Source organism: Netta rufina (assembly GCF_964035555.1).
Source record: "Netta rufina genome assembly, chromosome: 6".
Lineage (NCBI taxonomy): Eukaryota > Metazoa > Chordata > Aves > Anseriformes > Anatidae > Netta > Netta rufina.
Window position 1 is genome coordinate 40,247,940 of NC_140129.1, and position 26,727 is coordinate 40,274,666.

General features: G+C 34.9%; 1 protein-coding gene across 12 annotated transcripts in view; it reads right to left on the reverse strand.

The window, feature by feature from the left end:
- Nucleotides 1–3,141: 3,141 nt before the first annotated feature.
- Nucleotides 3,142–26,727, reverse strand: part of BAZ2B (bromodomain adjacent to zinc finger domain 2B) — a 126,634-nt gene continuing 103,048 nt past the window's right edge. For 6 of the 12 annotated variants that reach the window (XM_084288735.1, XM_084288736.1, XM_084288733.1 and 3 more), the window contains 15 exons: nt 26,164–26,378; nt 24,675–24,749; nt 19,344–19,587; nt 17,367–17,429; nt 16,004–16,148; nt 13,846–14,513; nt 13,034–13,310; nt 12,706–12,861; nt 12,088–12,248; nt 10,865–11,175; nt 10,344–10,479; nt 8,271–8,417; nt 5,819–6,084; nt 4,925–5,068; nt 3,142–3,670 (listed from right to left, as the gene is read on the reverse strand). In XM_084288735.1, the coding sequence (XP_084144861.1) occupies nt 3,517–3,670; nt 4,925–5,068; nt 5,819–6,084; nt 8,271–8,417; nt 10,344–10,479; nt 10,865–11,175; nt 12,088–12,248; nt 12,706–12,861; nt 13,034–13,310; nt 13,846–14,513; nt 16,004–16,148; nt 17,367–17,429; nt 19,344–19,587; nt 24,675–24,749; nt 26,164–26,378 (3,162 nt within the window). In that variant the 3' untranslated portion in view covers nt 3,142–3,516. The remainder of the gene's footprint in view (nt 3,671–4,924; nt 5,069–5,818; nt 6,085–8,270; nt 8,418–10,343; nt 10,480–10,864; nt 11,176–12,087; nt 12,249–12,705; nt 12,862–13,033; nt 13,311–13,845; nt 14,514–16,003; nt 16,149–17,366; nt 17,430–19,343; nt 19,588–24,674; nt 24,750–26,163; nt 26,379–26,727) is intronic. The other 6 variants (XM_084288737.1, XM_084288734.1, XM_084288732.1 and 3 more) reach the window with 3 other exon arrangements.

Genomic DNA, 26,727 nt, shown 5'->3' on the forward strand with positions numbered 1-26,727 from the left:
AGGCGTGCTGCACGAGGAGCCCGAGGCGCTCCCCGCTGCCGCCGAGCCGTCGCCACCGTTCCCTTCAGCTCCTGGCGGCTTCCACTGAAAGAGCGGTCCGTAATTAACAGCTGGGAGACTCATTCGAAACTGTTCGCTCGGTAACAAATGGCGAATCAACAGCATGCACAGAAGCGTAGCTTCTATAACCCGTGGTTATTTCGGACAATACAGTCAACAGAAATGTGCGTGATAAAAGGTGGTCGTTTTTCTAAGTGTACACGTAAAAAAAAGCTTGCATTGTTAGATCTACCTTGAACTCAGAACTACAAAGAGTTGTGCAAAATCAAACAGCATAGTTGTGCTGTTCTTGATTTCCATCTTTAGTGGTCAGCTCACAGGCACACTTTGGTAGATCTAGAACATCTAGGGAAAATACGATACAGACTTGATGTTGTTCATTAATGTTGTTAAGTCCCCTGGACCAGCAGTTCAGCATGTTCACGATGGTTCCTCAGATATCAGTGCCCATTCATAGGGTACAGCTGTTCAGTTAAACTGTCATTAGGAAATTAAAGAAGTCATATAAGAATTAAAAAAAAGCAATAGATCTCTTTTTAAACATACATAGTTGTCATAAGCAAAATATAACTTTTAATTTGCACCTGCTTCTGTGCCATCCAATTTGTTTTCAAAGAGATGCTAAGAGACAAAACAGAATCCAAAGTGGCAGCCAGAAAACTCTTCACTGACCTTTCTCTATTAACGGTATTTTAAAATAAAGAGTTCAAAAGTTTGTCAAGAAATTCTCTAAATTTAGATCAGCCTACATTGTTCAGGAAGGAAGAAAAGCACACTGGACTTTTCCTCTGCAAAAACAGATGGATAGTAACATTAATAGGAGAGAAGGTTAGCAAGTAAGAAAAATTAAGCACATTTTTTTCCAGTAGTTAAAACCCTGATCTTATCTAAGAAGATATATGATGGCGTGCTTATGATTCAGGCTCACTTTTCAAATATAATTCTGTAAATTTAATTTTATTGAAATTGGAATGAAAATACTGGCTGATAGCGAGGAAAACAATACATTGGTAATGTAAAGTCAGTGAGACAAGCTTCACCTCTCTTATCATAGCTGCAAGCTCCTTAACTGTCCTAGCTGTACAGTCAAATCAGGATACAAGCTGAAAAATGCAAATATGTATGTAATGTGGCTGTAACATATGTAATGTTCTATTCTAGCTTTCCAGAAAACTGTGAGATTTACTATGGGGGATAAAACATTAACCAGTACAGAATCTGATAAAATAAAAACAATTGTTTTGCATCGAATAAATGCTTTTGCCAATAATCTAAGCATACTTACAACACTCTTACGAGCCTACTGTTATATGTTCTAAATGCAGATTACTCTTCATATCTCTGAAACTTATCAGCAGACCTTATAATTGAAATCTTCCGAAATGTGATGAAGAGGAAAGCCATGAAGCAGTCATTGGTAGAGCTAGTGTTAGAATGCAAGGCTGCTTTAATATCCAGATGTGATTTTTTTTTTTTATTATATGTAACACCGGTTCTTCTAGCAAGACTTCAGAAAAGAAAAATAACATTCAACAAGATGTTCTGGAGAGGGCAACAGAAACCAACAAAAATTTTATTAAAAAACAGATACTCTCTCAGCAGAGGGAGAAAATATAATGGCAAAGGGATATAAGAAAAAAAAAAAAAAGACTAAAGCTCAAACTTGGCAGGCCTAATTTAAAATATAAAAAAAATTACTTGTCAAAGGAGCTTTAGGTACTGGGGCTCCGCAGCACTCATCTACAATTCTACTTTCTTTAGTCAGAACAATGATTATGACTCATGCCCTTCTACAGACCAAAAAAACCCAAACCATATAATCATCATTGCTTTTAAGGAACATTACATGTGGTACGTATTTACATTACTGTTGTTACAGCATGAATGCACGTGATAAGCAGGACTGGCAGAAAGAGGTCAAACACTAGGCAGCCAGCTGGTTACACCTAAAGGCCGCATCATCTATGCTCATTCAAGTAGGTGGTAGAACTGCTACTCTGCCTGGCAATTGCTTCAAGTTACCATTAAAAGGCCAGGAGAATTAGATGAATCAAACAAACAATATTAAATGAAAGACTCCCAAGATATTATTAAAAACATTCCTGTATACGCAGGATTTGAAATATTAAAATCGCCAAGAAAATCTGGTTTGCAAAACAGTCGTTTATTGTATCCGTGCCACACATACTAGTGTAAAATAACACTCCTAAAAAAAGGGAAAAAATGAAAAAAGAAGAGGAATGCTACCTTTCCACAACATTTCTTTTAAATAAAATTTCAAGTACTCTTACATTAGTACAAAAAAAAAAAAAATCTATCTGCCCCAACAGGCCACCACAACACACAGTAGGTAAAACACAGTGGTTACGTACGTCTTTTTTGTTATTTATGGGGCAAGGCAAATGGAGAGGAATGTATCTATGAAAAAATACTGTGTGCGTAGGAAATCGTCACAATTTTATTCCACATGAATACAAATGATTATACTTGAAATTGAGGCCGTGGTGGCTTGAAATTATGTAACAAAATAGAAAAATGGAAAACTAATATCCCCTACACCCTGTTTTGAAGGCAGGCACTACCAAGATTAAGGAGACTCCACAGTGTTGGTAGAGGATAATTACTGTACAAGCCATATAGCTGTAATTATCTTAAGACTAAAATAAAATGCTACTGTCCTCCTAAGGCATAAACAATAATGTCTGCAAACAATATGTACACATCATACATATTTAAAACAAGACTTAATATAAACAATAATGAACAGTATATACATGTCTCAATTTTTTCTTCACTGTCTTGAAATACAATTTAACTACACAAGTGATGCAGCAACATATATATAAATGTACTTGTAACTCTACAGTAAAGTTTAATTTTTAGTGCTTTTACAGCACATCAGTGTAAACAGTTTCACTTGGCTTTGTTTTATATCTTAAAACATTCCTTGTTGTATTTTCAAGATTTAAAGCAATTTTCTAATTCTTCCTTTTCACAGAAAACGAAGATTCTGGATGTTGTATAATCATAAATAATTCATAAAATTAAATACATTCACTAAAAAATAAACTACAAAGTAAAAAAATGAAAAATAGATATTTATTGAAAGGGAAAAAGAACCATTTCCCCAAGTAGAGCTCTGGTGGTTGAATATTCAGTGCGTTTTGATATATTTTAAATTGCTATTGCACTATAACACCCCTTTCTTTGAAATTCTTTGGGTGTGCTTCCCTGTTCTACCTAAATTAGTTTGTTAAAACATACAAACCAATAACCAAGGGGCCATGGTTGCTGTAGGAATGAAGCCTTTAGAACTAGTATCACTCTTTTGTGATATTTTTAAGGAAAGAGAACAGTCATTAGTTATGCACGTGCCTTGCACTTTCATGTAACTACAGTTCACATTGCTGGTCTTATCAGTCCTCATTTAAAGGAGAAAAATGAGTTCTGGTAACTTCAGCTCAATTTGAAAATCTCTGTCCATTTTTTTTCAAAATATTTCCTCATGTTGTGACCAGCCCTGCCTATGTCAGAATCGTCTTCATTAAAGGTTTCACAGTTGTCAAATACAAGCCTGACATCTAGCGAAAATGCTTCAAGATTAGGGTACCTGAAAGAAGAAAAAGGTAAATGACTTTTGGAACAGTGACAGCCAAAGGAGAAAAATATTTCAACTACGTGAAAAAGAACTCAACATCAGTGAATTTATAACCAGTCACAGAATGCTAAATTAATAAATTATACCTTTAACTTTCTCTTTCACTGTTGTTTTTGTTACTGTCCTAAAAAAAATTGTAAGGTAGAATTTCAAGTCTATATTGGAAAACAAACTTTTACTTTTTTTTTTTTCTTTAATTAGCTGCCATTTTCCCTTTAGCAGTTTTCTAGTGAAAATGCTATGGGTATTTTCCACTTAATTCATCTTTTTCTTGGGTTTAAGCCCTTTCAAAGGAAGTGTTGAGTACAGCTGCATTTACCCAAAAGAGGAACCTTCAGGTGTATTGGCTGATTAGGCTGCCTTGATTAATCCCATAACATTGTCTTTTTTTTTTTTTCTTATCCTGAACACACGCGGTCCAAATAGCATTCCAGTATTCAGAGCAATTGTTAAAAAGAAATACAGTAGAAGTCTCAAGTCTACCAATAGGCATTTGGAATATATTACGCTCTCAGGCATAAGGAAGGAAAAATCTCAAGAGATTAAAAAGCCCTTTGTGTCATCCCAGGAAACTAGCTTTGCATGGTGCTGACAGACACTGAAAAGGGTTCATCGTTTTCTTTATGGGTGACAAAGTCTTGTTTGGTGTTGGAGAGTCATAAGAGTACTGGGATGTAATAAGGAAGGAAGAAGAATGGAAATATAAAAAGTCTAAGGGTAGTATCATCATCTTTGTAAGAAGTTGTGCAGTCTAATTCTAGGACTAGAAAATTATTAACTGCCATTACCGGAATGTTACCCCACAACAGTGGTACCAATTCACTCCAACACACTACAGCATTATTTAAAGGGACTCCATTAGTTTAAAGCCCACACAACTAGAAAAGTTATTCCTGTTGACTGATTTTGTGCATTTAATGCGGCAATTCTGTTCTTTTTCTTGTGAAGTCAGTTCCACAGGTCCTCCCACCTGTCATGTTATTTCAGCTTAGATACGGCAAAGACAGACCTTAGCAGTTACGAATTTTTGAAAGGAGAGACGTGCCAGAGAAGGCAGATAAAAATAGTTGACTTGACTTTTTTTTTCTTTTTTTTTTTTTTTTTAAATGTACCGTATTTCAAGTCAGCATAGCCTTTTTAAAGTTTTGCTGAATAATTAAACATTTTCTTAAAATGTAAAATAAAATTTTAAATACTTTTACTTACTGTCCACTAGTTAGCTTGTCTCTAATGGTGGAAAAGTCCATAGGTTTTTTAATAACTTTCTTATAACCAGGAACAAGTTTCAAGTTTACAGGAAGTAAGAAAGGCCAGGCATCTTCATGAGTTTCCAATTCTGAGAGAATCATGCTGAATAAAATAAGGATTTAAATCAATATTTTTAAACTGCTCACATATTCACAAAGGTTGTTCACTGTTCCATAAATTCACCATATGCTGTGAATAGGTTCACTCCACAAAAGGAAAACACTAATATTCTGTGCCCTCTGCAAGGCACAAACAATCTGACAGATAACTGACTATTCAGGGTAGCATTTAGTTCTCTCCAAGAAACTGACGCAAGAGGAATTATCTGTGCAACTTCAATAGTTTGAACCTCAATAAATGATTTGCAACTTGATTAAACAGATTCTAATACTAGCTTTCCAAAACCACAGAGAGGCTAAACTACATCACTTTATACTGACCAGAAACACTACAAAAGATGCTTTTCTATTAATATCTCATCCTCTGTAAAATGCAACAATGCTTTTCAGACATGGCAGATAATCATCTTCAATACAATTAAGAAAGCTGTCAGTACCACAGCTCTCAGGTTTCTTCCTACTCCTGGAAGGGCATGGAGGAGTAAATTTCATAGACCACTCTCTACCATTAAGTACTTTCCTCTTGGGCTTCATTGTCAAACACAGCAATTACTCCAGCAAGCACGAAAAATCCTGTACATCTACAGTCAAACCATCACAGCATGGGTGGAGACGCATGACAGAATAGGGTTTTTGTTCCCCAAAACACAAGTAAGCGTAACAAGGCACTACTGGCTTCAACAACACATACCATACTTTAGAATTTGTAACTTTATAAATAAGCAGATCATACCTGCATATAGCCAGGTCCTTTGAATCATCTCTTTTAGGTTTCTTAATAGCAGTGAAATTTTCTTGCTTTAGTTGGCTTACAGAAACATTTTCATCCATTTTCCTTTTTTTAGGATCTGTTTTTCCTCTTTTTAAGGAGGTGCTTGTAGTTGCAGAGTCTTCATCTTCTGTATCTCCTGCTAAAGACAATTTCCTGCCTTTCTTTTGCTCATTACTTTTTTTCCCTTTCATTTGAAGTTTTTTTATTTTTAGAGTTTGACCACTTGCCTATAATAGAAAAAAATCAGGAATAAGCAACAGCCAAGAAATTACTTTAACCTTTGTACCCAAATTCTGACAGTGTAAAAGCACCTGACTTTCAGGATGGTAAGGCAATACCTCCTAACAAACCAGGCTGATCCAGTTTTAGGAGAAGTATTTGTCTATTCTTAAAAGACTGATATAACCATAGCTGAAACTCTACATTCATTTTCAAGTAGCCACATTATTTTTAGGATATGCAGAAAGAGCTTTGAAAAAAGTCAGTGGAGTGGAAGGATCAATTAATTTAAAGATTAAAAGCTATGAAAATAAAAGATATGAAAAACGTAATTAGTTTGACTTTAAGATAACTACAGCAGAACCTAAAAGGAGTATCAAATTAAAAGAATGGTATAAACAAGTTGAAATAAGGATTATTATTCAATCAAATATAAAAATATTTACAGACGACAATGTGAAACTAAGAAAGGGTACATTTTTGGCATTGATTGTAATTGGCAAGGCAAAAAATGTGGTCGGTTTGTAATTAATTTGTCATCTGATCTGTAACATGGAAAATGTATGTTGTGTGTAGAATTACTTTTCCTTAATAGAGAACACTAGAAAGTTTTGTAAATAACAGCACTCAATTAATGCCATTCTGTATCACTTGTATATATTCTTGGTCCAAGGACAGAAAACCAGTCAAAGATGTCTGTTTATACAGAAATTGAAGAGGAATTCTTAATTTCAGCCATTTGGATAAAAATGAAATGTAAGGCAATGAGATCAAATCAATTGTGAATATCTAAAGCCTGACTTGGAAATATTCTCTATTAACTCCTAATAGGTGGGAATAGAAAGTGGTTAATGGCTGCCTCATTTTAGACGAGAAAAAAAAATATTGAATTCAATTAGAACAGCACAGTTTGTATCTAATCTTATGCAAAACTGTTTTAACGTTTTGCAGAAATATATATTCAATACACTTTTAAGTTCGCCTGAAAATTAACTTTAGATATCTTATACCTTTACATCTCCAACTTTCACCCAATTTTGTGACAGAAAAAAAAAAAAAAAAAGAGAAGTTACTCTGTCATACTAAAAATGATAATTATTTTAAGGAAAAAAAAAAAAACGTGTTCCATCCCATAGTACGATAGGATAATTTCTACCCTTGTAACAAGGTAAACTGCAACATGATCCCATGATAACTACAGGAAAAAGCTACAGAATGAGTTTAGCTCTTACTAAGTACTATACAATCAACCATGAGCTGTTTTCATTATTTGGGTTGCACGTAATTATTTCAAAAACAATTTGTCTTCCTTATTACTTAGTGAAAGATGCATAAAAAGAAGGCCACATTGACAATACTTGAAGAACACAGAAAATTGAATACTATAGTGAGATATTATATATAATATACTATAATATAGTATATATACTATATATACTTTATATACTATATAGTATATATACTGTAATATAGTATATGTACTATATATGTAATTTCTATATTAAGATTACTATAGTAATATTTTTATTATGAAGTAATATTTTACTATAGTAAAATATTTCTTCAGTTACAGTATTCGCAGGTCATGGCAGAAACATAAGAATGAACAAATTTAGCAAAAACTGCATTTAATTTCAGGACTACGTACAGAAGGGAAAGACTGTGGATATTTAACAATACTACCTACTAATTCAGTCATTCAGTCATTAATTATCTTAAAGTTCTTTTTAGACTATTTTTAATGGAGGAGAAGAACACACATGAAACATACACAGCCTCTCTCTCAAATGCACTGTGGTGTATCAAAAAAGTAAAACTATTCTTTGCTGTAAAAAGGCTGATTTACTAGGTGTTTTTTCTATGGTTGGTCTTTTCAAATACAATCAAAGACATTGGTCTGTTAACTCTTCCCAATTAAGCTCTAAAAGACAAGTGCTGAAAAGTATTACAAAAGAAAAAAGCTGGCATTGAATCGGCAAGAAAATTCTGTATGTACTTGCATCAAAATCTAAAATTTAAGACAAACTATAGTAACTTTTGTTGCCATTGAAATCCTAGTTAAATAAAACTATGTCTCATATTAGTTAGAGCCCAATACAAAACACATAGATAATTATTTTTGTTGAAAAAAGCACCAGTAGACATACAAACTCTAGCATCTATTAAAAGACTTCACCTTTATGGTTAGCATTACCTTTGCTATGCAGGCAGGACAAAACCAGTCACCATCTGGTATTGTAGTGATCTTGGGTCTGTGGCAGTATGTATGACAGCCTTTATCACAACCATCACAAAGCAGCAGCAGTTCCTCATTATCTCCCTTTCGACATATTTGGCAGTACTACAACACATAGAAAATTGCTTCCATTGAATTTTTAAATTTTGAAAAACAGGAATGGTACCTAAATTGCACTTCCCCTTCTAACATACAAATTCACTCTGAAAATTATTTTCCTTTCATTTTACCACAGAGTCGGGTAATAATCACATTTGTGAAGGAATATATATAGTGTGTGAGGAACTAACCTATAAGCTATGGGGAAGCACATTTGAATATTCATTGTAAGTTAGGTGTCCTCCAGTATAAAAAACTCTGAATACTTTTTATATTCAACTTACGTCAATGGAAGTAAAGGTGTCTTATACCTATCAAAATTACTTGACCCACACGTACTTTCCCAGTCTCTTCATTTATGCCCATGCTGCATACGTAAGTTACTCAATGCATTGCATTAATTTATATTTTACATTTAAAAAGTATTTTCAATTAATAATTGGTAAGGATCTTATCCAAAGACACCATGAGCAAACTCAGTTATGCAAACCAATTGTGATATGAACACTCCCTGAAATTCACACTAATATCTAAAAATATCTAATGTGTCATCATTTTCCTTACAAGCATTGTGTGGTTTTGACACTCTTCTATACCTGGACTTCTTTTTCAGAAACTTAAAGATGTCCATTTTTTTCACCAAGTATTTACATTTACTATGCAATTCATTGCCTAGAACATTTCAATCACATTGAGAATAATATTGCACTTTTTTTTCTGGTTAATAAATTACTACACCTTGAAACATTCAACTGCCTTTCACCTGCTCTTAAATTGATAAACTTTGTTCTACAGATACAGCCTTAAAGCTAAAAATACATAAAATTAAGGAGACACCCCTACACGATAATTTTTATGTAAATCATCCTTTAATTGTCCAGATGTAATTCATATCAATGTAGAACTTGCAGAAACTAAAAAAAATACAGAACTTGCAGAAATTAAAAAAAAATTAGGGCAAACACTGATAATGAAAGAATCACTTTTGCCAGAACCCACTGTGTAGCACTGGCCATACTTAATTATATCACAAAGCTCATCTTAATTCCAACCTTAAAGATCAGCTAATTCCAACCCTCCTAGACACAGACACCTTCATCTGTATCAAGTTGCTCAAAGCCCCATCCAACCTGGCCTTAAACACTTCCAGGGATAGTGTTTATATAGCAAATGAAGCTGAGTTTCAACAATAGTGCAATAACTGGAGAAATATCTTTACACAATACCATTTCAACAGCAATTGATTTTAATTATGAAAATTCTTCCTATCACCTTTGCTGTAGTAACATTACATTGTTGCTTTCAGAAATTTGAGGCTCAACAGTCCATGCAAATTTTGATACATGCATTTTGCATGCCTTCTCTGTATATGTGATTAACATGGATCTACTTGTTAAATGGGCATGCATACAAGGAAACGGATATCTCAGGCTGTTTGCTCAGACACTTGCCCAATTTGTATGTCTAGTTGTTAAAGTGTACATGCAAAGCAGCCACACATTTGGAGCATCTCAACTTCCTGAAAAATGAAGTCCCTAACTGGGATATGCGATTCTGAACCACCATAAAGCTTATGCCATGGATGAGATTGGAAATATTTCATTGGATAGGTTATCTTCCAGGAGATGAAGCCACAAACGACTCTTTTTTACCTGAATGTTAATTACAAAGAATAATTACTATCTTACATGTAACAAACTATTATAAAAGCTTTTCATCTTAAGAATTTAATGTTATTAGTTTGTAAAGATGGAGAAAATCCATTCTGGTATTCACTTGCGCACAATGTACAGTTTAACTGTATTAAGTTTTACAGACTGTAATAAGAAATACATTAGTCATGGTATCTTGAAATACCTCAGATGGGAAAGCATGATACAGCAAAATTTGTTCAGTTACAGTATTTTTTTTTTTTTAATGAAAAACACTTACGACTTTCATAATTGATTTTTCCCATGCTATCGATTTCTGTAACTGCTGAATGCACAGAGCTACTTGTGCAGCACTGCGCGCTTCTGACAATGCCCTTCTCCACACCCTTAGACCTGGAGCAATATCCTCTTCAGCTCTGCATTGAAATATAGAGAAATTAGGTTGGTCACATCTGTGTTTGCTGATGTTTAAACGTGGAACAATCATTATCACACTGAAAGCCAAGCAATGACAAAACATACACAGCCAATAAGTATAAGGCTTAAGCAACTAAATTTGATGTAGTGCACAGACTGTGGCTACGTGCCTCAAAGCTTAATCACAACCAGTTAAATGTAAGATAACTTTGCAAGATTATCAACAAACATAACAAAAAATATCTTTACAAAGCACCATGCAGAATAGCATGATCCATACGGATCACAGACATACAAGAAAGTACATAGATAACAGGCAATAGAAAATAGGCTCCAATTAGCAAAGAAGCACAATAATTTTTCAAGTTAATCTCAAAAACCTACCCGTCACCATCACCACTAATGGATGGTGCAGGAGCAGGGACAGTAACTGTGCCCACATTATCCAGTTTGATCTGAATGGTGGTACTTAAGGGGCTCTTCAGATACCTTCGCTCAATGTTCCGCTCCAAGTCAGCAAGCCTGGTTACAGCTATATCTAGAGGGTTGTCACTCTTCCGCTCTAGAGAGCTGGTACTGCCTTCTCCGCCTCCAGCACAATCCCCATCGTGCTTCTTGTGCAATCTAGTAATTGACTTATGTTCATGATATACCAAGTCTTCTCTTTCTGATGCAGGTTCAGGACACAGCCAGCCCTATGTTAACAGAAAGGTTTGTGCATTTATTGGTTGCTATTAACTTTGTGTAAATAGAGGAACTGTTTTACAGATTCAGACTAAATAATTGAAGAGTTGTTTCCAGTACATCTTGGTTACTTGTAATCCATCTGCAGAGAAACTTTCCAAAATCTTCAGAGAACTAAAATAATTAATCAAAATCATACAAGCATTACCAGACTTCCTGAAGGGACTTTCCTGCAACAGTCTGCATTCTTATCTCCATTCAAAGCATCCTGTTCTACTAGTCGAAACATCACAGTAGGTCTATCTGTTCAGTAGTCTCAGAAGAGGGTATCAATTGGTCACAGAGAACTAGCATCTACTCACAGAACATACCACATCCAAAACACATCTGTACTTCTACCAAACATACTCAGTCTGGTGTCATCAACACTGGAAAAATTCCATGTTGTAATGACAGCCAGTCAATTCTTAACTCTTTTACACTAACAACCCATTTATTGCATTCTCCATAACTCTACAATACTCAGGCAAGGTATTATGATGTATTTGCAGGCTTTTCTGAAATCAATAACAGCAACAATAACCCCAAAACAGACAGAACAGTGGCAAAACCCATTATAATTAAAATGATCTAAATGCAATGAAATCTTGGCATTCAGAAAAGGTTATCATAAAAGGGACACTGTCAAAGAACACTCTGCAGTGGTAGCGACTCTGACCCATCTTCTTCAGCTGAAGATTTAACTGCAACGAAATGTCTGAAATGCAAATATCCATGACACTGCTGCAGCGGATTTTACTTGCAATTACAGATGAATGAGAAGGCACTTACCAACAATAAAAGGATTGCTACTACCTACTTTAAATTCTTGCCACTTCAGTAATGTTATTTTAATGAGACATTTTACTAAAAGTTCGTTTTACCTTAACTTGCAAACTAGCTGATGCAACTCTCCTCTCCAGATCTTCCACCTGCTGAAGAATAGCCAGATCCATCTCCATTGCTTGTTCTTCTACTGACCAGTTTTCCACAACATCTTGAGTTACCTGGTTATCTTCATTTTCATTGATATCAATAATTGCAACTGCATTTGAGAATCATATTTTATTAAATTATTATCATAATTTCCCCTGAGTAAATTCAAACTGATTTACCTCTCAGTCCAATTAAATGTTGAAGAACTGTTATAAAAGTGCATGACTTAAAATACCCAATCTGACAACCAACTTCAGCACGTTGTCAAGCTTGCAATTTAAAGACAAGGGTAAGCGAAGGCTGAGGTATATTGTTACAGAGACAAAAAAAGAAGCTTGAAATGATTACCAGCACTTAGGCCACTAGAGGAATTTATATTAAATGGGATTTCCCCAACACTGGAACTTTCCAGAACAAGGCTGTTAAAAAGGCATCTATAATGAGACCTTTACATTTTTTCTGGCTGCCACTCCGCCTCTGTATCTAAACACATCTTGGAGAATTCTCTGCAAGTCTTCTTATCTGGGACCCCAACATCATATGGAATATAAATACCAGTTACATACCATCCTTATTTTTCATGCAGGCCATAGTGATATAATCCATGTGTTTCTGTATTTGCTTTTGTAAGGCCTTTTCTCTTATTCCCCTGAGATGCAGCACTTTATGCAAAGATTTTAGTTCCTCGGGATCGGTAATCCTCCACCACCCATACTGCATTTCTAAATCAAGAGAAGTAGATATGTAAGTGTTTATATACTTTACAGGTGTTTTTAATGTGATAATAATCAGATTAGAGAAATCCAGTAGGGAAATTATAAAAAATAAACTTTAACAGCACAGTAGCACTAGAAATTATCGTTCAGACGATTCCATTTAATTGATCATACTTACCTTCTGGTATGGGTTTTGGGTTTGGGTAATCTACCGGCTTGGCTACGTCCACTGCTGTACAGGGAGCAGAAGCTATCTTTTCAGTCTGTAGTGCTGGTGATTCACTTTTACTTGTAGGAACGCTAGATGTCAGGAATGGGTTACCATTTCCTTCTGATAATCCCAACCCTGATCCAATAGCAGGTAAAGGAGATGAAAATGGAACATTTGAAGTAAGAACTCCTGTAGACCATCCACAAAACTGAAGTCCCATTATAGGTAGTCCACTCTTCATCTGCTACACAGAAAATATTTTTAACACAATCACAACCGGTATTTTTCAGTATTATCCAGAAACCTGTTTTATGATCAGGATGCTAATTCTCAAGCAGTAATCAAAACATAAAGGAGGCCTTTACTCAGTACTTTGAGTAGTTTAGGAAAAAAAAAATACATTACAGTAATGTAATAATTCTTATTAGGATCCTGTGAACGCTTCAGGAAGAACAGCTTTTGAAGTGGGCAGGGTCAAATTTCTGAAATCTGTTTTTCATTTAATACCATGGCCAATCCCTAAAACCAAAATCAAATTTCTGAAATATACACACAAAATATCAGACATTGGTTTACCTCAACTTATTTTTTTTTTAGTAAAAAACTTCTAGTATCAAAAAACATCTGTAACATGGAACTACCTATTAACATTTAGAAACAAGAAAAAAGAAAAGAAATGAAGACATAGTACCACTTTTGTGAAATAATTCATTTCAACAGAAATTCTGCAAAACAAACAAAGCAAATTCACACTACTTAAAACATAAGTGTTTACTTACCTGCAGTGGTGGCAATGCAAAAGGACTTAATCCTGCTGGACTCTGTGCAGATGTTGAGCCCAGAAGAGGTGACGGAACAGGTGAAGGGGACTTTGATGATGGATGTGATTGAGGAGTAAGGGAAGTTGTAGTAGCTGGTGTATCTATATGGGTGACTGACATGTCATCACAGGGTATTCTCGGTAAAAGGCTGAACCACTGTCTGCTCTTTTCAGTAAGAGTCTTTAACAACTGATCACTTGGAATTAGTGGAGAATTGTAAAACTTTCCTGTCCCACTTGGAATAGGACTGAAAAGATTGTTAGAATCAGACTTCTCGTTGCCACTTTGTGATACACTGGGCTGAAGACTGCACAGAGAGTTTTGGGATGTACTCTGATAGGATAACGTGCATCCATTTGCTGCACTGCCAGTAGGTTTTTGGGAAATAATGTCAGATTCAGGTGGCATTTTTGCTACCTCTAAGAGTTTGCTCAGTTTTGAAAATGATCCTGGCTTTTGTAAAAATAAATTGGTGTTGTCCTTTTCTTTCAGATCTTCCTTTCGCTCACAGTGAGTTGTATTTAAACAGTGTAATTTTTCTTCAGAGGTCTCAAATACCTCTTCTTTGATATGAATGCTTTCTACTTTTTTTAACTTCTCTTTTTCTTTTGCAATTTCTTCTAGACCTAAAATTGTACAAAGAACACATATGAAATACAACAGACCAAATAATTTAACCATTTTTATCAACTTTGTTACATAAGCAATGATTTATTTTTTACCTCCCTGCATGCTAGATTGCAATTTTTTTTTTTCCCCCCTTCTTTAAAGGAAATCATTTCTCACTTTACCCAAGGAAGCGAATACCAAAGCACAAGCAAGTTCTCTTTGGCACCTGCTGTGCAGTTAAGTACCACACAAACATTCACTCATTTTGCTTCCCCCAGTGATATGGGGAGAAGAGAATTAAATTGGAAAGGCAAAAGTTAGAGAAGTTGTGGGATAAGATAAAAACAGTTTAATAAGGAAAAGAAACAAACAAACTAAACAAACAAAGGAAATAATGTGATTGCTCACCACCAGCTGACAGATGCCCAGCCAGTCCTCAAACAATGGCAGTCCCCACACCAACTCCCCCCCGTCATCTCCCCCCCCCCCCCCCCCCCCCTTTTATTGCTTAGAATTATATCATATGATATGGAATATGCCTTCGGCCTGTTAGGGTTTGGGGTCAGCTGTTCTAGCTGTGTCCCCTCCCAGCTTCTTGTGTACCACCTAACTTACTGGCAGGCAGCTTGAGAAACAGAATAGGCCTTAACTGTGTCATCAGTGCTTAGCAAGAACTAAAACATTGGTGTTATCAGCACTACTTTCATTACAAATCCAAAACATATCACCATCTGAGCTACTATGAAGAAAATTAACTCTGTCCAAACCAAACCAGAACACAGATACATATCGAATCTTTAAACACAGAATATTCTCCGTATTTGTACCAAAAAAAAAAAAACACTACTGAAAATGATAGAAAGAAATTAATATCCACATATTCCGTGGTTGTCGTAGCTTTCATATGCAGAGTTCACTGCCACAGAGAAATAACTACAATCGTGGAATCATTCAGTTGGAAAAGACCTCTAAGACTATATATAGCCCAACTTTTAACCTCGTACTGACCAGTCCACCACTAAACCATGCTAGGTTCTACATTTCTTGAAGTTCTGCATTTCTTGAAGACCTCCTGTGATGGCGATTACAACCAGGGCAGTCTATTCCAATACTTCACAACCCTTTCAAGTAAAGAAAATTCCCCTAATATCCAACCTAAACCTCCCCTGGCACAACTTGAGTCCATTTCTCCTCATCTTATTACTTAGTGCCCGGGAGAAAACAATTCAGAAAGAAAAAAAGAAAAAAAAAAGTATGTATATATGAAAACTTTATTGACTAATGATTAATCCTCATTTTCAAATAAATATTAACTGTCTCACAACCAGGAAGGTAGCATCAGAAAGCGCAAAATGAGTCCAAGAGGTTTACTGACAGTTACCTCTTTAGCCTCTGGTTGTAGGTAAAGCCTAAAGACTTCACTACACAAAAATATTGCCTACAGAGACTGGTAGCATGTCTTGACAAGGTATGCCCTGACACGACATTTTTCTTTAATGCTTCTTACCTTCACCACTTTCCATGCCTTCTACAAAAATACCACCACACTGGGGCAGAATCCAATACCGGCGCCTGTAACGATCTTGACCAAACATCATTGAACGCAAACAGTGTGAAGCTTCAAATAATTTCTTTCTATACTGGCTTTGTTGCTGTTTTAAAAAAAGGAAATCATCGTAATTGAATAGATAAAAAAACAACACACAACACAAAGCATCAACAACTTTTACAACAAAACATCTCCTGTCAGACTGAACAGAAATTCAGGAGTCACGTAAGTAGGCTCTTTTAGAGAAGATCTTTTTGCGTGCTATGCGATATTCTAATCGCAATTGCTGCCTTCATTATTTTACTTAGAGAGATGCCTTTAAAAAAGGCAATCATATTCTGATTCACCTTACGTTTATCAGCTTTCCTATAAAAACACATTTTTTTAACGCTAGGGCCTGACTTTTAAACACAAACTCACACAACAAAAGGATCAATGTCAACATTGCTCAAGAACAACTGAAATCCAATCAATTAAGCAACAGTAAATACAGAGCACTTGAACATAGTCAACCAGGCTGTGATACTGCAGCCACTGATGGGAAACTAATGAGATATTTTAACTGGTTCATTAAAGAATATTCAAACAGTTCTATGAGGGAAGACAAGAAGAATTTCAGTTCATTCATTCACTTTTTTTCTCCACTAAATTAACACTGTTGGAAGTCAGGTGTAATTCTGGACTGCTATTTTTTTGCAATTTGGCACATGAGAGAAGCCAGCAGACAAAGCTTTAAACATCATGTTTTCTGATAGAAAGAATAAACTTGTTAATAAAAAACATGGTCCATGAGTAGCCCAATCTACAACACTTTTTCTTCAAAATTTATGTTTCTCTTTCTATTCCATTATTTCTTCTATATATATTTTATTTCTTTAAAAACCTGAAGCAAAGATAGCTCTCTCTATTGGTCTGGAACATAGCTGTAGCAATTAGCTTAACTATAGGAAGAAATGAGACCTGCAGTCATTTGCATAATGAAAAATATCATTGCTTCTTGTACACAAAGCTTTACGATCACTGTCTAAAATCAGAAGTTACGTACGGCTAACAAAGATTTAAGATGTGCACAGATATCAATGACAGCTTTCTAAGCTTCTCTTGAGTCAAATCCACTAGTGCAACAGACAATCATTCTTTGGATTAAAGTCACGATTCAGATGTCATAAACAGCATCATCATGCACATTTTTAATAAATGAAAGCTGATCCTCAGTTCAATTTATATTAAGGCAGAGGGTGACGAAGGTGATGGCTTATAGTCCTACTCTTGACATTGAGCAATTAAATCTGAATTACAACTAAGATAGATGATCTCTCACCTTTGTCAGTTTTTCAATCTGCTTCTCTAGTTCTTCAACACTTGCTGTCTGGTCTCCATCATCCTATAATCACCAAATATACTGTCATATTAAATCTATTTTGTGATAAAATCATACTAACTCCATCTTACTAACGTTACAGTAGAAAAGATGAAACAGAAAATGAGACATCAAATGTGACAGGCAAATCCTAAGGGTAAAAATGTTCAAATATTTTACATGTTGAATATATTTGACAAGGAACAACGTAACTGGAAAAAGACCTGCCTTTTTGAGTAGCATCAACTACTGCATATGCAGGAGAAAGCTGGTGGCCAAACGTTTGTTGAAAACATTCTTTTACTGAAAGAGATAATTCAATTTTGTGCATAAACACTTAAAACTATAGAACTTAATCTAATTTCCTATGAAGTTTTTTGGATATTCAAGTTCACTTCAGAGTTTTTCACACATGAAATAATGTAAGCTGTCAAAATTTTATTTATCAGTCTTTGGTCAGAGCAAACCTGCACCTTATTTAAATGTCTACATGAAATTGCAGAGTCACTTAAACGGCAAATCTGCTGTAACATTTCCAGTATTAATCGTCTTAATTTTTGAAGAGGAACGCACCTGTGATTAAGCCTATTAGCCTATAAGCCTATTTCCCCCTCTTTCTTGTCACAGTTTAATATATTTGCCATTTACATAACAAGAATTTTAATTTAGTTCCAGAAGGACTTTGGGGATAACAGTGAGTTAAAAAAAAAATCGTAGGAGCTCCAAATTACTTGCAACATAGGACACTGGTCTTCTATTTCATGGCTCTGTAAAAGAGTACCAGAGTGAAGCCATCTGAAATACCACAAATAACACAAATGCAATGGAAATCATTATTTTCGAGGTGTTTTAGAACATCTGTTTGTGAGATGTGCAGTGCACCAAACTGTAAGATTGCATTTAAAAGAAACAGATTAGGAGAAGAATGTGAGATTAGATATGTAAATATTATCTATTTTAAATTCTAAAATATAAGTTTGCAAGAACATTGTGCTATATCTCTCAGGTGTTCTCTTTGATTCATACAAATTAGTTATACTTGTAATAAATTCTCAGTAGTGGCAAAAAGGACAGTTCCTACACTAGAAACTACCTGGATTTCTAACGAAGAGTGTTTCCAAAGATTTGAGTTCCCACATTAGCATCACGTGCATACACTCTTTGAACAGACATGTTCACAGCACTCTTAAAACTTCAATGTGAACTTTAAAAACCGTACACAAATATATCAGAAATATATCATTTTCTGGCAAAGTGCAACACCCAGTGCTACAAGTTAGTATTTGGTATTGCTTGTCTCCTTTATCAGTTTTCATGCAATACTACAGTGAAATTTGTGGACTTGTGGCACTTCTACAAAAAATTCACTTGGTCTGCAGTAGATAGAATTCAGCTCAACAAACTAAAAATATTTCAGTGATCCTTCCTGCATCTGACATTGGCTAGTAAAAATTTTATCATCTTGTCATCAAATAAGTTGAGGAATGAAATGCACTTTCTCCAATACTCATTAACTTTGAAAAGTTAGGAAGAAGCACGCAGTAAAGTCACAGGCAAGTTTTATAACAGATAATGTTAAGTTTAAGGTTACAATTCTTTACTATTTTGTTAATTAAAAAAGACCTTTATTTTCCACTAATGGAAACTTCAGTTATGCACGTTTGCTAAAAAATCTGCAGCTCTCAGGATCTTGTACAATCTTGCAGGATTTCAGGAAAATTAAAATGAAGTCAAAACAAGCAAGAAGCTATCAATATACACATACACACTCTGGAAAATAAGCTTATTCAAAAAATTTAAAAACAATGGATGTAAACTATTTTTCCTTCATTCTTATTTTAAGATTTTTGGGAAATAGTACTGTGTTGCAGAGAAACAGAAAGGAAACAAGTTTTAATTTACCAGTTAATTCTGTTAGAGTATATTTAAAATCCCCACCTCATCCTCACAAACTTCTGCCTTCTTTCCTTTCTTATCTTCTTTGTCCTCTTCATCCTCCTCATCCTCATCTGCCTGATCATCACTATCATCATCGTCATCATCATCATAGTCACTGTCCCCACCCTTTCGTCTGCGTTTGCGGCCTGGTGTTGGTGTTTCCAAAGACTGCTGTTCCTCTCCTATGTCACCACTTCCTGTAGTATCTCTTTTGCCAGTTTTTTTGGCATGAATGATTCTAAGCCTTTGAAAACATGACAAGGAGTGAAATTATGAAGCTTGTTTGTAGCATAAACATACCTTTCTTCCTTTGTGACTGAAGGTGAACCATACATTTTATATTCAAATTAGTTCTTCTGTTCTACAATGATACTATATTACCTGTTTATCGTCATTAACCAACAGGAAAAACAACCAAACTGCAGAAAGCCCTTAAACTTATTCAGTCCTGCACAGAATTTGTTTCTCCCAGGACTACTGTATTGCATAACCATTTAAAGGAAATGCAACACAAGTGTGGTTTTGAGAAGTCAGGAAGGACAACTAGAAGAACTATTTCAATGTCTTTATCTCCTGTTTTATGCATTTAAGAGTACGATTATATAAAATACCTACCCCATCCACCACCCACCACGCCTGCCAAAGAAAAATTCCTAAGTTGGAAGTATGAAATTACTTATATTTGCATAGCAACAGCATGGTTAGAGTTTTTTTTTTTTTTTAATTATTATTTCAGATTTTTATGTTTTTGTTGGTGGTGTGTTTGTTATTGTTTTGTTTTTTAATTTATATATTATTTTACTTCAGTACAGTCCCTTGATTCTTCCGTTTTTGGATACAGTTTCTCTTCTGAGAAACAGTAGTTACCTAAACTACTAGATTACTCCATCAAACCCTCATTTTTCCTTTTATGAAAGAAAAAGGAAACTTACATACCAGTAATTATGGTTGTTGTAGACCTTCTTCTTCTATAAAAACCCTATAAGACAAGATTCCACACAGCAAAAATTATAGTTCCACCTATCAGGAAGCTAGCAGGCAAACATGCTGAACCGCAGGAGGTATAAATAGCCAGGCCTAACCAGTCACTTATAATGCAGACCAAAAATGCAGCTGTCTTAGAAGAGATTCATAAACGTGTAGAAAAGACAAAGATTTTATAAGAGATGGTTGGAAGAAGGTAGGATGGGAAAAGTAGAACGGTAACGACAAACAGAATTACCAGTACGTAATTTTCCCTTGTCGCACTTCTCTCTCTTCCCATCCTACAACACAATATTCCATACAGCAAGTGGCTACAAATACAATGAGTGTTGTAGAAGTACTGGCTTCTTAGTTGATGTACACTGACAAATGTATCAGCTTTCTAAAATGCTGATAAAACCATGCCAGCACTCAACAGCACAGATTTTAATGAAGCTGTCTCTGCTCAACTGATAGAAGCAGTTTTTAAAAAGACTGTTGGCAAGAAATCATCAAGGGGACTGCTATTTGCCTTAGAAATGTTTTGGATTTGTTTTTAACGTAGTGGCTTATCCACTGAAGAATTTATAAAGTTTTATGATTTTATTTTGCAATCAGTAATGGATTTTTAGCAACTTAGAATATTTTGGATAAAAAAAATATTGAAGCCTTCCAGTGACTTCGGAAGCAAGTACTATTTTTTCAGCTGTGGTGCAAAAAGCTTTAGTCTTACCAAATATCAACATTACTCAGTCTTCCACTGAATTATTTTATTGTATTTTAGAAAAAGATTTACTAGGGTAACTTCAGACCATCAAATCATCTTCAACTGGACTGGAAATTCCTGCCTATGCACAGAAGTAAGTTATCAAACAAAGCCACGTTGAATGCTGCGTGACTGAACAACTTTAGAGACAAATTAGATGAAGATAATCTGGGAAACAACTTAGTAAAAAAGCTGGCAGATGAGTTCAATGATCAACAAACACCCTCATTTATATACCTAAAAGAAATGAGAACAAGTGAAGAAGGCTACTTTCACTGAAAGCAAAAATAGAGATAAAATACTGGAAAGCACCAAAGGAAGCCTGCATGACACTACAAATAAAGATAGAAATGAATCAAAGATGTCCTCGTTTTATAGCAGTACAAGCTCCCAAGGCAGCTGTCTGCATCCAAAGTAGCACACAGGAAAAAATCAATGAGAACGTAACTTCAAATAATGTTCACAGTTGTCAAGAGGCGGCACAATTTTCCTCCTACTACCTACAAATATGGCTGAAAGAGGAAAACCTTCACTCAGAGAACTCTTTCATCTTCAACTCTCACGTACAGACTAATAGGACTTCTGTAACCAATGAAGGAATTACTAAGTCCATTGGCCTATAGAGAAGAACTGGTGACCCACCAAATACTCAGATATGTGACTTAAGCCGACGCTTTCCTAATCTGTAATGTTTACTAGATCATGGAAATAAAATTCCCCTTTTGAAAGCCTCCCCCATTAATTTTTGTACATGACATAATTATATTAACAAATAGCAAGGACAAAAAAAAAAAGTATCACATTCTCTTAACACTGTTCATTTGGGGTCTCAAAAACTTAAAGTTTTCCAAATCATAACTACCTCCTACCCAAATTCCAGGTGTAATTCCTATCCCTGTCTAACACTGCCTTTGGTTTACCCTTATTACTTACAACTGAGATGGCCTCATTGGAAAGAAATTAACTTACAAGGAGAATGCCATAACACTGGCATGTTAAAAACAGCATCGTTGTCGTAAAAAAACTTGTTCTGCAGTATTTCGAAGTTTTGTGAAGAAACTGGTATTATCTAATCCTTCAAGAAGCCACATTTCATTTTTATTGCCTCTTACATCAATCAAGCTACAAAAGAGATGTCAAGAAGACATGTAATGGAAAAGAAGACACTGAAGTTACAATTATCTAGTAGTAAAAACACCTGGTTCATCTCAGGAATATAGTCTTCTGACAGTAGCTGTGATACAAAATACAGATGACAAAGAAAGATGAATTGAACTGATGAGACATACCTTCACAAATATATTAGCATCAAGATTCACACCTAAATGTGAAGAGAATGCAATAGATGTGACCTCTCAATGACCATCAGCCCTGCAGAAAGTATAGTCTAGGCAGCTCAGAATTCAGTTTCTGAACATAAATAACCTAATTCTCAAGGAAATCTGTTCAATAGCCATAAGAAAAAAAAACAACAGTCTCTCTACCAGCTTTTTCCTTTTTGAAGCCTGGGATTCTAATGGGCTTTTTTTTGTTTTGTCTCACATCTTACCAACATAGCTTTTCAAATCTCCTCCCCACCCCCAGTGCCCAGCATATCCAGTTGATAGACTAATCTGAACAACAGTAGGAGCATAAGTAAAAACATCCTTCTGACACAAGCAGAATGTCTTCTTGTCCCACTTGGATATACTTCAAGACAATCTGGACGTCATGCTATGATGATTTATACAACACATATGCTCAAATCCAGTACCAGGCTGAGCTGAAATAAACTCCTTCCTCAGAATCCTTTATTCTATCACTACACACTTTCCACATATGAAGAGCTTTTGTTTTGACATTTGTGTGCATGTAAAAAGTGTACACGTATCTGTCAATCACATGACAAGTATTCGAGAGACCAGATATTCCTAAAACTGTTTGGGACTGGGATATTTAAAAACTAGCCTGAGCTCTAGAATGGATGGGGAAAATAACATACGTAAGAATTAAGCTTAGAAGCTGAAGAAAGACCAAACAGAAGGCTTAAACGAACAGGTTTCTTTTCAGAGAAGCCCCACAACAGTTGTAAGATTCTATGAAAATCACCAACTGACAGAAGAAGACAGCACTGTTTTTAACTGATCAGTGAAATTTCTTCTTAAAAGCTTCTGAGAGTTCATCAGAAAAAAAGTGAAAAATTCAAAGATTTTGAACCAAAGATGAGAGAGATGAGTCAAGTCCAGTGACTTCAAAGAAGCACAGGAAGAAAGTCTCAGAGTACTCCCATGATACTTACACTTTAAAGTAGGAAAAGCACTGGTGAAACTTCACATCCACACAGGAGAAGAAAACACAAGAAAAAGAGAAATGATTGTAGAAAGGAAGAGAGGCTTAGGGCTTCAGGGTATTATGCCCACTATTTGAAGGGGAAGGAAAGAAAGATCATGAGAGAAAAATGAAGATCCTAAATCTACAAGTACTTACAGTTTGATGGAGGGAGAGAAAGACTAAAGGAGTCCCTTAGGCGACAAGAACAGGCAAGGGTCCCATTCCACTAACAAATAATTGTCTACATTAGAACTTCAGCGACACTTTTTAAACTATATCTCCTAGAAGAAATACAGATGAAGACAGAAAAAGGTATTTGGACTGTCCTAAGGGATAAAATGTATTAACCCTATGCAGACTGGTAGCTACAGTATTAGTAGAGAGTTATTTTTACTGGTCTTATTTTTTCCTCTACCTCCCTCTTGTCCTTCTTCTTTACTTCTTCCTTCTTCCTTCGCAGATACATTAAAGGGAAAAAAGGGAGAAACAAGATTAAAAACACGAGTACCTAAAGCAAAGACTAAGACAGGATTCACCATTCCTGGTAAGAGGTAGAGATGACCAAGAAAAAAGAAAGAGGCTGGCTATGCATTTTTACCCCCTGTGATTCATGAAATTTATGCCTTCTAGCTTCCTGGTAGTTGAAGCCATTATGCTTGCTGTATGGAATTTTGTCTTGTAGGATGGGAAAACAGTGGGTATGATGCTGAACAGTCTTAAAATGTTCCAATTTTACCTTAAATGAAAATATTAAAATATCCCAATGTTGGCATGCTACAGACGATATCTAACTATAGGGAATGATGCAACATACACAAAATGGAAACATTAATATTATGTAATATAAATAGGCAAAATTTAATGGGTGACTGTTGTATGAAAACCATGTTTTCTTAAAATGCCTTTCAGAATGAACATTACTAAGTATGGTAGGTCCAAAATAAACTTTGATAATGTCAATCACAATTATTTTTTTTTGATTTATCAATCACTTAAAAAAAAATAATAATAATAATAAAAAAAAAATAACACAATATGGACTTGACTTAGTTCCAGTTATGAGGGACACTAACACTGTGAATCTCATGCTTCTTTAGTGTATGGTAAAAGACTGGTGCTGGGCCACTCTAAATTCACATCCATCTTAATTAGGAGCCTCAGTCCCTAATTTCTTGGAAAATCTGTAATTGCATTAGATAATTTTGTACTAAGAACCAATTGCCTATATAGTAGGATATCTGAATGAATGCAAAAAAGCAATGTATGGTAACATTTAAGGAAATGAAACTTACTTCCGAAGTTTGCCTTCAACCATCCATTTATCTCTCCTTAAGTTCGACATATAATCAATGTTTTTGTCAATTTCACTGTCAAAGACAAAATAATCCAAAGTAGTCAAGGAAACATCATAAACTCTGAGCTTACATATCTTTTTCTGACAGGCGTTTATGCAGATTCATTGTCTCAAAGAGCTACCTTGAAGAAATGCTTAAAGTACAAAATAATTTTAAATCTAGGAAGTTTCAATATTTGGAATTTCCATGCAGTGTACTACTATACATGAATCATGAAGTCTTTATTTAGATGTAAGCTTTCAGAAGTATGTCATTCAAAATATTTGACATTTCTTTTCATAGTTCCCATTCAATGTGAAGCCTCCAGCTGTATGTACCACAAAGGATCTAACCTTACACAGAATACAAAATTATCACAAATACATCTGTAGTATTCTCTCTAGGATCCATGTGATCTACAAGCTAACATCTATTTTCCAATACAGACATCGAAGAACAAAAGTAGTGGTTCAGTTCAGTCAACTATCTGGAAACCCACACCTGAGGAATTCCAGCATCAACAATTTAGCAGCTTATACTTGTTTAAATTATGAAAATAAAGCTGAACTTGTTTTTGAATGATTTTTATAAATCTGGTTTTACATTTCATCATCTGTAATATACATAAGTGAAACAATTCCTTGCTGTGATGAATTCAATTAATACATGTGAACTCTCTTGAAAAGTACTTACACAGCACTTGCTCTAGCCAATTCTCTTGCAATGTCACAGCTTTTTTTAAAACATGAAGCATCTCTTTCGTTGAGCAACCCTGGTTAACTATTGCAACACACTGTACCAAGATAGACAGAATTGGCAAGACACAAAAACGTACTCAATTTGGTCGTGGACTATCACAGTAAGCAAGCATATGGAGGTGAAGGTATCCCAAAGACTGGCATTTCCTAACTTTTTATTGCATGTTTCTGGATTTTTGAATGTTGTCTATCACAGCTTTTTTTTAATTATAAAATGCTATTCATTACCAACAACAACTGAAGTATACACTTTCTTGAATTGCTACACCATGATAAATCAAGCCTGCTACTTCAGCTTAAAATTGACTTCAAGTATTGATGTATGAAAGTACTGAAATATTAAAAAAAAATTCAAAGGGAAAAGAGTACTACAGAAGATTTACAAAACACTTCTACACTGTTCCCCACAATACCTAGTAAATTTCTTTGTATTCAACCACATTTTTTACTCCCAGAATAGTGAATTTTACTTCAAGTCTTGAAAAAACAAAGCCAAAAAACTTGGCAGAAAATGGCTAATCTTCTGTAATATCGGAAGTACATAAAAACAAGCAGCAGTAACAATAGATTTCAGCTTTCATTTCGAGAACCTCAAGAAATCTCCTGTAACAAAGTGGCGTATACTGCATTTTTAAACTATAACAATTTACTAATTTTATTTTTATACATCTGTTTGAAAAACATCTTACCTGACCACACTTTTACTGCAAGCTAACTCATTGACAAGGAAAGCAAGAACTGCTGCTTTCTGAGCTGGAGTATGTGCCTGAAAAGCTTTTGTCTTCAAGCTCTCCGTAAGCTCAGTTTGCCCACAATGAGCCTCCATAAATATCTGCAGAATCTCAGATACGTTATCTCGATTTATGCCAACATTCAGTAAGTGCTCCCCAAGAATAGTCTTAGCCTAAAAATGAAGATATTTCAATTAATCACATTTGAAAATATTATTCTCACTGCAGACCATATTATTGTTTATAAAACAGTGATGTGATTTTGCTTGCTTTTTACCACAAGAATTTCAATTGGGATTTTTTTTAACTACTTAAATGTAAATCATGAATTAGTAACAAATTAGGATGTCTTCACCCTGTAAGTTTTTAAGAATAGAGATAATGCTAATATTAATGGCACAAGATAAATAAAAAATGCACGTTCCAACTGGACTCTTTTGTACACTATGCAGAATGCATTCATAAGTATAGGGTTTTTTTTACTATGGATTTTTTTTTTTTTTTAATTTTTAGATTTTTTTT